The sequence below is a fragment of the Quercus suber genome, unplaced genomic scaffold (genome assembly GCF_002906115.3).
Source record: "Quercus suber isolate HL8 unplaced genomic scaffold, Cork oak 2.0 scaffold_31, whole genome shotgun sequence".
NCBI classification, from domain to species: Eukaryota; Viridiplantae; Streptophyta; class Magnoliopsida; order Fagales; family Fagaceae; genus Quercus; species Quercus suber.
This window is the reverse complement of record NW_027069496.1, coordinates 2,036,911-2,049,517: the sequence shown is the minus strand read 5'-3', so window position 1 is coordinate 2,049,517 and position 12,607 is coordinate 2,036,911. Positions and strand designations below refer to the sequence as shown.

Sequence of the window (12,607 nt, the reverse complement as noted above, 5' to 3'; positions counted from 1 at the left end):
ATGAGTCCATGGAGAAAAATCCACTTCAACACACTCACCAATACCTATGGGCAAAAATTAATAAAACAGAAGTTATACCACAATGCCCAAATCATACAATGGTCATTGACAATAGAGAGGGAGATAGAGATATACACCGCACTTGGGAGAAGATCATAGAAATGCCTTCAAATGGTTTTTGCAACATACAGAGAAATGAATTCAAACCCACTTCAGTTTAGACCTAGGTGTAGAGAAATGACTTCAAACCCACTTTGTGCTTCAGTTTAGATCGCTGGAGGCCGAGATTTGATGGAGTAATGAAATGTGAGAGAAAACAGAGAGAGGGAAGTGAGAAAGGGGGAAAATTTTGGCTGAAATATTTTGAGGGAAGTGAGAAATGCTTTTTGCCTGGAATTTGCAATGGTAATATCAAACAGCTCTGAACTAACATGACAACATAGAAGCCTATGGGCCCCACAGAGTCCAAATATTTACATTAGTGCCATTGAGTTTCATATCTCAGTTTTTGAAAACACCATTAAGCTATTTCTTGTTTCCATCACTCTAACTCAAAATTTTCAGTTTTGAGTGATGGAAACAAGGGTTGAAAACCAAGCCAAACAAAAAAAAAATTTGTGGGTCCCACTTGTTTTGAGAACTCAGTTATGAGTTTTGAGTGATATGATCCAAAACTGCACTCATCCAAACAAGCTCTAAGTTTCATGTTTATTGGATGATATTATCTATTCAATTCATGAACTTATTTTTTATGTATAATTTTAATATTTAAAAAATAAAATTTAAATATTTTATAGAAGAAATCATTATCAATCTCTATTGTATATGAGAAAAAAAAAAAATATAAGAGTAGAATTCTGTGTTTTGGACTAAATCAACATTCAAAAATTGATAAATCTTGTGTATTAAGAAAAATATGATTAAAATGCTGCCTGGTTGAGTCAATTGGCCCCGCTGGCTATTGAATGAGATGAATTCCAAAATAAATAAGTACTTATTTCACATAATTGTTGGACTATCTGGTGGATCAATTTCATATCTTTATTCACTGAAAACATTATTTTATACGTTTAGAATCACTCTTACATATCTTTAGTCCATTGCCCATTGGTTGGTCCTTTTTTTATAATTTATTTTTTAATAAAACATAATATGTGGGCCTATCTATCCCAAAGACAGGGCAACAGAAACCATTCTTACCAATATCACATATTTAACCAGAATGGATGAAGTTGCCACGAAGATAATGCTCGCATCAGTCAAGATTACTTAGAGTCAGGGTCCGCTGCGGTCGCCTAAGGCCCCAAGTTAAAAAAAAAAAAAGGCTCTCAAATTTTAACCAATAAGATTAGTTATAATCAATAAATAAAATAATATTTTTTTACGAGATGAAAAACAAATAAAAAATAGAGAAAAATGTAATGTCTACAATATTTGTTACAACCTGTCATTGATGGAAAAATAATAATTATAGTGATATTTTCAAATAAAAAACAAAAAGCAACTTAAAACCTAGGATTTGTTATAAAAATATTGTGAATGTTGCACTTCTAAAAAAAAAAGAATAATAATAAGAGTTTAGTTAGCAAACTTTTACTAGTTCTCATCTAAGTCTACCACTAACACCACTCTTTTACTTACCACTATCAATTTGCCACATTAACAAGTATGAAAAATTTTGTTAAATTTTTTTGTCTATAAAAAAAAAAAAAATCTACATAGTAATTAGTAGTAATTTTGTATCTAAAACAAGATAATCAATTTTTGCTTTTGGTCCCCAAATGCATCAAGCCGCCCTTGCTTAGAGTATAAAAAATTTGATAAAAATGATAGCCGGCAGAGTGAAACACGTGAAACCTATACCAAAGATCTAGTTAAAGATCATGGAATGGGACAATGAACATAAAGAAAAAAGTCGAACACCACTTTGAATAAGTTGAATAAAATTCTGGTCCAAACACGTAACTATAAGAAATGTCTGTTACTTGTTGGTAACTACAAACGTGATATATGGGACATGGAAAACTATTTCTTTACTCCAGTCCTTCGCACCTGGTTAATTTCAAAGATCTAAGTTAGGTCATTTAATTAATCTTTGTCTTAGCAATGTCTCTATATGCGAGGCCTAATTCTGAATAAGGTGCATGCAGGAAGGCCTAATTCTGATTTATAATTTATAATCTTTGTCATGCATGATCACTTTATCAACTTGTTGGTTTCGTTTGACTTTAATTAGATGAATTCTATTTATGCATAATTCGTAATTTATCTGAATATGGTTGAAATCAACGTCATCCATTATGTAAGAAACCTTCTTTTTCGGGAAAAAAAAATAATAAAAAAAGAGAAAAGAAAGCTTATTTGATTTTGGTAGAGTCATTCTATATCACACAAGTATTACTATCAATAATGGAGCCACTATTGATGAAAGTTATAGCCTTTTTTTTTTTTTTTTTTTTTGCTTTCTTCTTCTTCTTATCATCAACATCATTCTTATCATTACTACTAGCAATAGGAATTTTCAATTTACTTAAAAATTATGTGAGACAACAGGATCTTATTGTGGCCTAATAATATTATAATGAATAGGATTTAGTATAATATCAATTTTTTTTTTTTTTTGAGAAACATAATATCAAAAAATTTGATTCCCCAAAATAAAAATGTATTATATATTAGCAAAGCAAAAGAGAAATGGTTTCGGCATGCAAACAGCAGCAGCGGCTAGAAAGGACTTAGTATCCGTTTGGATATAGTGGCCACATCCAGCATTTATGTTTCACCTTTTTTTTTTTTTGGAAAAGAGTGTTTCATGTTTTTCCAGTGGATCCCGTGTACTGTTCACTCAACGTACAAATTTCTTTTTTAAGTAAAACTTTCAGTAAAAATGAGTTCTACGGTATTATTCACACATTTAAAAATTATTTTGTTATAGTGTTTTTAGTTTTCAACAAAATAAGCGGTATCTAAACACACTCTTAATAGTTAATAGAGACAAGGACAATGAAATCATGACAAAACAAGGATCTTCTACTTGAAATTTAAACCATTGTTTAAGGATATAATAAGTTATTTTTTATTTTTATTTTTTTAAAATTTTTTTGGAGAGTTTCAACTTATGGCGTCAACTCTTATTGATAGCTTTTTATCATTAGACCAACTTGTTGGTTTCGTTTGACTTTAATTAGATGAATTCTATTTATGCATAATTCGTAATTTATCTGAATATGGTTGAAATCAACGTCATCCATTATGTAAGAAACCTTCTTTTTCGGGAAAAAAAATAATAAAAAAAGAGAAAAGAAAGCTTATTTGATTTTGGTAGAGTCATTCTATATCACACAAGTATTACTATCAATAATGGAGCCACTATTGATGAAAGTTATAGCTTTTTTTTTTTTTGCTTTCTTCTTCTTCTTATCATGAACATCATTCTTATCATTACTACTAGCAATAGGAATTTTCAATTTACTTAAAAATTATGTGAGACAACAGGATCTTATTGTGGCCTAATCATATTATAATGAATAGGATTTAGTATAATATCAATTTTTTTTTTTTTTGAGAAACATAATATCAAAAAATTTGATTCGCCAAAATAAAAATGTATTATATATTAGCAAAGCAAAAGAGAAATGGTTTCGGCATGCAAATAGCAGCAACAGCTAGAAAGGACTTAGTGTCCGTTTGGATATAGTGGCCACGTCCAGCATTTACGTTTTACCTTTTTTTTTTTTGAAAAGAGTGTTTCATGTTTTTTCAGTGGGTCCCGTGCACTGTTCACGCGACTTACAAATTTCTTTTTTAAGTAAAACTTTCAGTAAAAATGAGTTCTACGGCATTATTCACACATTTAAAAATTATTTTGTTATAGTGTTTTTAGTTTTCAACAAAATAAGCGGTATCTAAACACACTCTTAATAGTTAATAGAGACAAGGACAATGAAATCATGACAAAACAAGGATCTTCTACTTGAAATTTAAACCATTGTTTAAGGATATAATAAGTTATTTTTTATTTTTTATTTTTTTTAAAATTTTTTTGGAGAGTTTCAACTTATGGCGTCAACTCCTATTGATAGTTTTTTATCATTAGACCAAGACACTAATCAGCTTTTGGTGTAGGAGGGGATTGAACCTCAGATCTCTTATACAACCATCAGAAACTTTATCAGTTGAGCTAATTGGAACTCACCAGGATATAATACATTAGTATAACATAGAGAGATGCACATTAATACAGGCTATACAGCTATAAATATTGGTTTGAGACCAATTCATCCACACTTAATTAGGTCTCTCTCTCTCTCTCTCTCTCNGATCAATAAAATAGAAATTATAAAAAGAAAGAAAGATTGAAGATGAGTCCATGGAGAAAAATCTACTTCAACACACTCACCAATACCTATGGGCAAAAATTAATAAAACAGAAGTTATACCACAATGCCCAAATCATACAATGGTCATTGACAATAGAGAGGGAGATAGAGATATACACCGCACTTGGGAGAAGATCATAGAAATGCCTTCAAATGGTTTTTGCAACATACAGAGAAATGAATTCAAACCCACTTCAGTTTAGACCTAGGTGTAGAGAAATGACTTCAAACCCACTTTGTGCTTCAGTTTAGATCGCTGGAGGCCGAGATTTGATGGAGTAATGAAATGTGAGAGAAAACGGAGAGAGGGAAGTGAGAAAGGGGGAAAATTTTGGCTGAAATATTTTGAGGGAAGTGAGAAATGCTTTTTGCCTGGAATTTGCAATGGTAATATCAAACAGCTCTGAACTAACATGACAACATAGAAGCCTATGGGCCCCACAGAGTCCAAATATTTACATTAGTGCCATTGAGTTTCATATCTCAGTTTTTGAAAACACCATTAAGCTATTTCTTGTTTCCATCACTCTAACTCAAAATTTTCAGTTTTGAGTGATGGAAACAAGGGTTGAAAACCAAGCCAAACAAAAAAAAAATTTGTGGGTCCCACTTGTTTTGAGAACTCAGTTATGAGTTTTGAGTGATATGATCCAAAACTGCACTCATCCAAACAAGCTCTAAGTTTCATGTTTATTGGATGATATTATCTATTCAATTCATGAACTTATTTTTTATGTATAATTTTAATATTTAAAAAATAAAATTTAAATATTTTATAGAAGAAATCATTATCAATCTCTATTGTATATGAGAAAAAAAAAAAATATAAGAGTAGAATTCTGTGTTTTGGACTAAATCAACATTCAAAAATTGATAAATCTTGTGTATTAAGAAAAATATGATTAAAATGCTGCCTGGTTGAGTCAATTGGCCCCGCTGGCTATTGAATGAGATGAATTCCAAAATAAATAAGTACTTATTTCACATAATTGTTGGACTATCTGGTGGATCAATTTCATATCTTTATTCACTGAAAACATTATTTTATACGTTTAGAATCACTCTTACATATCTTTAGTCCATTGCCCATTGGTTGGTCCTTTTTTTATAATTTATTTTTTAATAAAACATAATATGTGGGCCTATCTATCCCAAAGACAGGGCAACAGAAACCATTCTTACCAAATGGTTAGAATTAGGGGTGTCAAATGGGTGGGTTTGGGGTGGGCATAATTGGGTTGGGTATATAAAACCCATTTACCCATTAAAACCCATTTAACTAAATTGCTTCTAACCCAAACCCAACCCAACCCAATTATTATGGGTAAACCCCAACTCACCCAATTATCCAATTATCAAAATTAAAACTTACAAATTTCTTTTTTAAGTAAAACTTTCAGTAAAAATGAGTTCTACGGCATTATTCACACATTTAAAAATTATTTTGTTATAGTGTTTTTAGTTTTCAACAAAATAAGCGGTATCTAAACACACTCTTAATAGTTAATAGAGACAAGGACAATGAAATCATGACAAAACAAGGATCTTCTACTTGAAATTTAAACCATTGTTTAAGGATATAATAAGTTATTTTTTATTTTTTATTTTTTTTAAAATTTTTTTGGAGAGTTTCAACTTATGGCGTCAACTCCTATTGATAGTTTTTTATCATTAGACCAAGACACTAATCAGCTTTTGGTGTAGGAGGGGATTGAACCTCAGATCTCTTATACAACCATCAGAAACTTTATCAGTTGAGCTAATTGGAACTCACCAGGATATAATACATTAGTATAACATAGAGAGATGCACATTAATACAGGCTATACAGCTATAAATATTGGTTTGAGACCAATTCATCCACACTTAATTAGGTCTCTCTCTCTCTCTCTCTCTCTCAACACAACTATAGCTAGAGGCACACACACCATGGAGAATTCTTTGAGAATGAATCCGAAGATTGCAACAATGGTTCCAAAGCTACATAAAACAAGGTCTAGGAGAAATGGTTATGAGATCAAAGCCGTATTTTGTAGAGCTAATGAGTTGACAATGCAAAAAAAGAACACCAATTTTTATCAAGTTCTTTCTCTTGGTTCTGAGGATGTAGGTTTCGATGAGATAAAGAAGGCATACAGAAGCATGGCCCTTCAATATCACCCTGATGTTTGTCCTCCCTCGGCAAAAGAAGAATCCACAAGACGATTTGTTGAGCTTCAAAAGGCTTATGAGACACTCTCTGATCCAATCTCACGTGAAATGTATGATTACCAGTTGCGTTTGGTTAAGTCAATGGGGTCTGGAGTTTGTATGGAGGAAAGGAAGTCCAAATTTCCCAAGGAAGTTTGGGAAAGCCAACTCTATGGACTAAAGAAAAGGTCTCAGGTCCGAATGGAGAAGAAGAAATATTATGGATACAAGTAGAAAGAAGATTTGTCATTTTTAACATTTTTTTTTAATCTTTTATAAGATGTGCGATACCCTAGATTATATGAATTGTAAGAGCCGTATATTCCATAATCAACATAGAGTCTCATATTGAAACATTAATTAGATTACAGATTGCTCTCTCTCTTTTTATTTTTATTTGTGGTTAATTCGATAGTTGCAACTTGCAACAATATGAGAGGAAAAATTTGAACCAAAATTCTTCTCATGAAGAAGAAGTAATACCACTCAATTACAAGACTCTTACATGTGATTTTTTTTCTTCGAATCATGACAAATATCATTTAGTGATTATTGTAGAAAATGCTAGCTCCATATTAAATTATGATTTGGGAGGAATTTATCTTTGTTTCTTCTTGAAATTAAGTTCTTAGAGTTTGTTTGGTTAGGTAATTTAGAAACTTAAAAACACATTTTTAAAACTCAAAACATCGTTTTGTAATTGTAATTTTTCATAGTTCTTTTTACAAATGTTCATTTTAAATCCAAAATTCTGTTTCACAACAACTTAATTATATAAACACACTTTTAATAGTCTTGTATCATTTTAAAGCAGAGCTTGACATTAAATCAATTTTAAGCCATTCACAACCTCTTACATGAACACATCCTTATTTTTTTTCCTTTTTAAGCCATCCACTTTTCTCTTTTTAAATTAATCTTGAATTATTGACTTATAAGGTTTAAGAATTGTCCAAATTAATCACTCCATCTTAATTTTTTTAACTATAATTGAGAGAAAATGGTCATGTAGTGTGCATGTGACCACTTTACTATTAAAAAAAAATCATTTTTAAAATAATATTCATATGATCATTTTCTATCTGATACAATTAACAAAATTTAGATGAATGGGTCAATCCGAACAATTCTTAGAACTTGAGAGTCAATAATACAAAATTGATGGTATAGGAGTTAGTTTGTAACTGATCCAAACCCTATGGGTCTTTTAGCATTTTCCCCCTTCCCGCCATTGTTTTTAAGAAGTTTGGTGACAAGGAACAATATTTATCCAAAAAATGGAAAAGATTTTTATTAACCATGAGTAAGGATTGGTCAAGCGAATCTTTTCAAAATTTGAAATATTCTAATTAATTGAATGACTAATATATATGTTGATTTCCCAACTCTCAAGGGAAGCGAGTGTCGCGTCATTCTACTTAAGTTTATGAAGATTTGTGTAATTTACCCTATAGAAAATAATCCTCTTCCTCTCCTCTCCTCTTTCTTCTTTCAAAATCCAATGAATCACAATCCTTCAAAAGACACCACGAAAATGAAAATTCCCATCTTCCTATCCCCTTCTCTTTCTTCTTTCAAAATCCCACAAATCACTGACTTTCCCAGTTTTCCCTAAAGAAGATGCCACATTTGACATTACATAGTGAACTTCATGAACGGAGACACAATATGAAATTCATAGCATTTTTTTTTTTCTTCCATTTCTTCTTATCATGAACAATATTATTACTGTTTTTCTTTTCCTGACTTTTTTTTTTATTAAAAAAAAAAAAAAATTATTGTTAGTTCTGAATTTTATATTAAAAAATTAGTTTGTTTGCTTTTACATATTTTTTTTTCATTTTGATAAAATTTGATAAATAGGTCGACACGACTGACCTGTTAATAATATGGGTTGTGTAGGTTGATGAATCTTGACTTGTTTAATAAACATGTCGGGTTAGTATTGACCTATATCGTCGAATACTCACGAATTGACATGACACGAACTTGACATGAGAACACGAATTGTCACCCCTAAGTAGATTAGGTAGATGTAGGATAAAAACCTTATAATTAATTATTGTTGCCTTTTTCTTTTCAAAGATAACGGAAAAATGATGTTCAATTTTATTTTTTTTTTATTAAGAAAATTTCAAAATAATTTAGAAGCTCATGTTGAAAATGCAGTTTAGTAAACATCTAGTATAATGTTCCAATTTCAAAAGTCCATCAAATAGATTTTTGAAAATCACTATTGATAAAATTTGTAATAGTTAATTACAAAATAATCTAGAATTACCACAAATATAATTATGATGTTAATTTACACAATGAAATTGAACAAGCTTATATTAAGTTTGGTATATACCAACTTTTTTTCATTTATACTTTGGCCCCCATTTCCAAATCCTGGTTCCGTCCCTGCATAAAGAGAAGGTTTCACATCTGAATGAAGAGGAAAAAGTAAAGATATTGTTGGTGTAAACACACCAATAATGGAAATAATATAAAAAGAAACTAAATAAAAATACTTCTAAATATTATTTATTTGAAAATTAAGAGATACAAAATACTCTTTGTACTGAATATTAATTTAATAGAATTATTTTGCTGTATTGAGACTAATACCAATCCAAGCTAATTCATGAATAAAATGTGACCAATTAACTTATCAACAAAACTAATTGTTACAAATAATATCATGTTGTTGCATCAAAACATATAAATGTTGACTAATCTGACTAACATTGAACTTGATAAAATAAAATGGTTGAATAATTGAAAAATGAGATTATTTAGGAATATAGTGGCTTACAACGGATACATGTAGAAGATAATTTCTTTTTTCAACTTTTTTTTCCCCTCTTTATAACAGGCGTGATTACAAGGTTATATGATGAATTGAATTCATTGATTTTTTTTTCTTGATAAGGATGAATTCATTGAATTGTATGAGTGTATATTTCATAAGCATATATTGAATGTTTTTTAGATTGGTCTTCTATTTTTTAATTATTAAGTAATTTGATAATTACAACTATAAGTTAGGGAGGCCATTAACATTTCTCATAAGCACAATTGCACAAAAACACTGCCACGAAAGCCGTCTTAGCTTCACCCCAAGTGGACTACCAGGATCACCAACGCCCCAAATTCCTCTCTGCCCAGCATTGCTATTGGAGGCCCATTAAGCTTCGGGCTAGTCTTTTGGAAATATGGACCAGAAGTTGTATTTTTTTGGGGTAGAAACAAACATATATAATGGTTCGAGCTTCTGAATAATATTGGACTCGAACTAAAGCCTAGGCAGACTTTCAGATTTTGTACTGGGCCAACTTCAGCCCTCAAAACCTGTCACATTGTGTCCTTATTTTTATTTTTCCCAATCATTGCCATTAACGTTTATTTCATTTTAATGTCAGTCTTTTTTATTTTGTGTACTCTCTCTCTCTCTCTCTCTCTCTCTCTCTCTCTCTCTCTCTCTCTCTCTCTCTCTCTCTCTCTCTCTCTCTCTCTCAAACCCAGCCAAGATTCATGCTCTATNAGTGACGGGGGCTATCTTAAATGAACGTGGCCATAGCAATTCCTTTACCCCAGAAAAGCCTAAGATCAACATTATTGTTTTATAATTATTACCTTAAGTATTAGGATTTCTCAATTTACTTTAAAATTACGAGATAATGGGATCTTATTGTGGCATAATAATATAAAAATCAAGTGGATTTATAGCATAACTTCAAATTAAAGAATTTGATTTGATTATGCAAAAAAAAAAAAAAAATTCTGTCACGCAATGAAAGAAATATAAAAATAGCAATGCAAATGGGTTTTGATTTGGCCGCTGAATGAGTGCAAAATACAGGAACCGCTTGGACGGATTTGAAAGTGACGAGGACAATGACATCATGACAAAACAAGGGTCTTCAATTAAAAATTTAAACCGTGGTTTTAGCATATAAAAAGTTAGCATAAATGGTTTCAGCAAAAAGAGTTAGCATAAATGGTTAGGTAGATTTAGGGGTGGCAAAATTGGACACGACCTTCGAATCTGACACGACACGATATTGAGACTTAACGGGCTCGTATCATATTCGAGTTGACACGACTGACCTGTTTAATAAACAGGTTAGGTTAGTGTTGAATATATGGAACCCGTTTAACTCACCTGACCCATTTAATTAAATGATATTTTACCAATATACCATTCAAACTTTAGGTATATAAACTTATTAGTTGTTGTGGTTTATTTTCTTTGACATATTGTGATTGATTATTTGTGATATTGTGATATACTTTAATTTTGAATGATTATTTACGATGCAATTACTCGTTAGTTCTGAATTTTATATTAAAAAAATTAGTTTGTTTGCTTTTCATAATTTTTTTTTCATTTTGATAAAATTTGATAAATAGGTCGACACGACTGACCTGTTTAATAAATGGGTTGTGTAGGTTGATGAATCTTGACTTGTTTAATAAACATGTCGGGTTAGTATTGACCTATATCGTCGAATACTCACGAATTGACATGACACGAACTTGACATGAGAACACGAATTGTCACCCCTAAGTAGATTAGGTAGATGTAGGATAAAAACCTTATAATTAATTATTGTTGCCTTTTTCTTTTCAAAGATAACGGAAAAATGATGTTCAATTTTTATTTTTTTTTATTAAGAAAATTTCAAAATAATTTAGAAGCTCATGTTGAAAATGCAGTTTAGTAAACATCTAGTATAATGTTCCAATTTCAAAAGTCCATCAAATAGATTTTTGAAAATCACTATTGATAAAATTTGTAATAGTTAATTACAAAATAATCTAGAATTACCACAAATATAATTATGATGTTAATTTACACAATGAAATTGAACAAGCTTATATTAAGTTTGGTATATACCAACTTTTTTTCATTTATACTTTGGCCCCCATTTCCAAATCCTGGTTCCGTCCCTGCATAAAGAGAAGGTTTCACATCTGAATGAAGAGGAAAAAGTAAAGATATTGTTGGTGTAAACACACCAATAATGGAAATAATATAAAAAGAAACTAAATAAAAATACTTCTAAATATTATTTATTTGAAAATTAAGAGATACAAAATACTCTTTGTACTGAATATTAATTTAATAGAATTATTTTGCTGTATTGAGACTAATACCAATCCAAGCTAATTCATGAATAAAATGTGACCAATTAACTTATCAACAAAACTAATTGTTACAAATAATATCATGTTGTTGCATCAAAACATATAAATGTTGACTAATCTGACTAACATTGAACTTGATAAAATAAAATGGTTGAATAATTGAAAAATGAGATTATTTAGGAATATAGTGGCTTACAACGGATACATGTAGAAGATAATTTCTTTTTTCAACTTTTTTTTCCCCTCTTTATAACAGGCGTGATTACAAGGTTATATGATGAATTGAATTCATTGATTTTTTTTTCTTGATAAGGATGAATTCATTGAATTGTATGAGTGTATATTTCATAAGCATATATTGAATGTTTTTTAGATTGGTCTTCTATTTTTTAATTATTAAGTAATTTGATAATTACATTAACTATTAGGGAGGCCATTACATTTCTCATAAGCACAATTGCACAAAAACACTGCCACGAAAGCCGTCTTAGCTTCACCCCAAGTGGACTACCAGGATCACCAACGCCCCAATCCTCTCTGCCAGCATCACACTTCAAAGAAAACGCCTCTGCATTTTAACCAATATTACTGCTATGGCTCAACAACATTTCCAAAAGAATAATTCTAAAGACACATTCAATTCTACACTAAATTTCACAATATGCCAATGTATACGATTGTGAGTGGTGGACACTTTTTGCTCACTCTTGTTTACATGAATCCACTCATTTTGATTATTTTTAATGTGTTAAACAATTGAGTTATAAGGCTCTTAACATGTCAAAATTTCATTGTTATAATTATTAGAAAAAATAGTGATTTAAAGTGATAAAATAAATCTTACAAGATAATTTAATTTTTTGTATTTTGTATTTTTCTTCATTGTTAAAAAAAAAGTTTATTTC

The 12,607-nt window shown here is 30.3% G+C and overlaps 1 protein-coding gene across 1 annotated transcript; it reads left to right on the top strand.

The window, feature by feature from the left end:
- The first annotated feature begins 6,218 nt into the window (after positions 1-6,218).
- On the top strand, positions 6,219-6,939 carry LOC112024938 (chaperone protein dnaJ 20, chloroplastic). The gene has a single exon (XM_024057592.2). The coding sequence runs from the start codon at positions 6,309-6,311 to the stop codon at positions 6,801-6,803; it is 495 nt and encodes a 164-aa protein (XP_023913360.2). The 5' UTR covers positions 6,219-6,308; the 3' UTR covers positions 6,804-6,939.
- Positions 6,940-12,607: the final 5,668 nt, after the last annotated feature.

Coding starts and splice junctions, on each gene's coding strand:
- LOC112024938 (XM_024057592.2), top strand. CDS start 6,309: ATGGAGAATTCTTTGAGAATGAATCCGAAGATTGCAACAATGGTTCCA.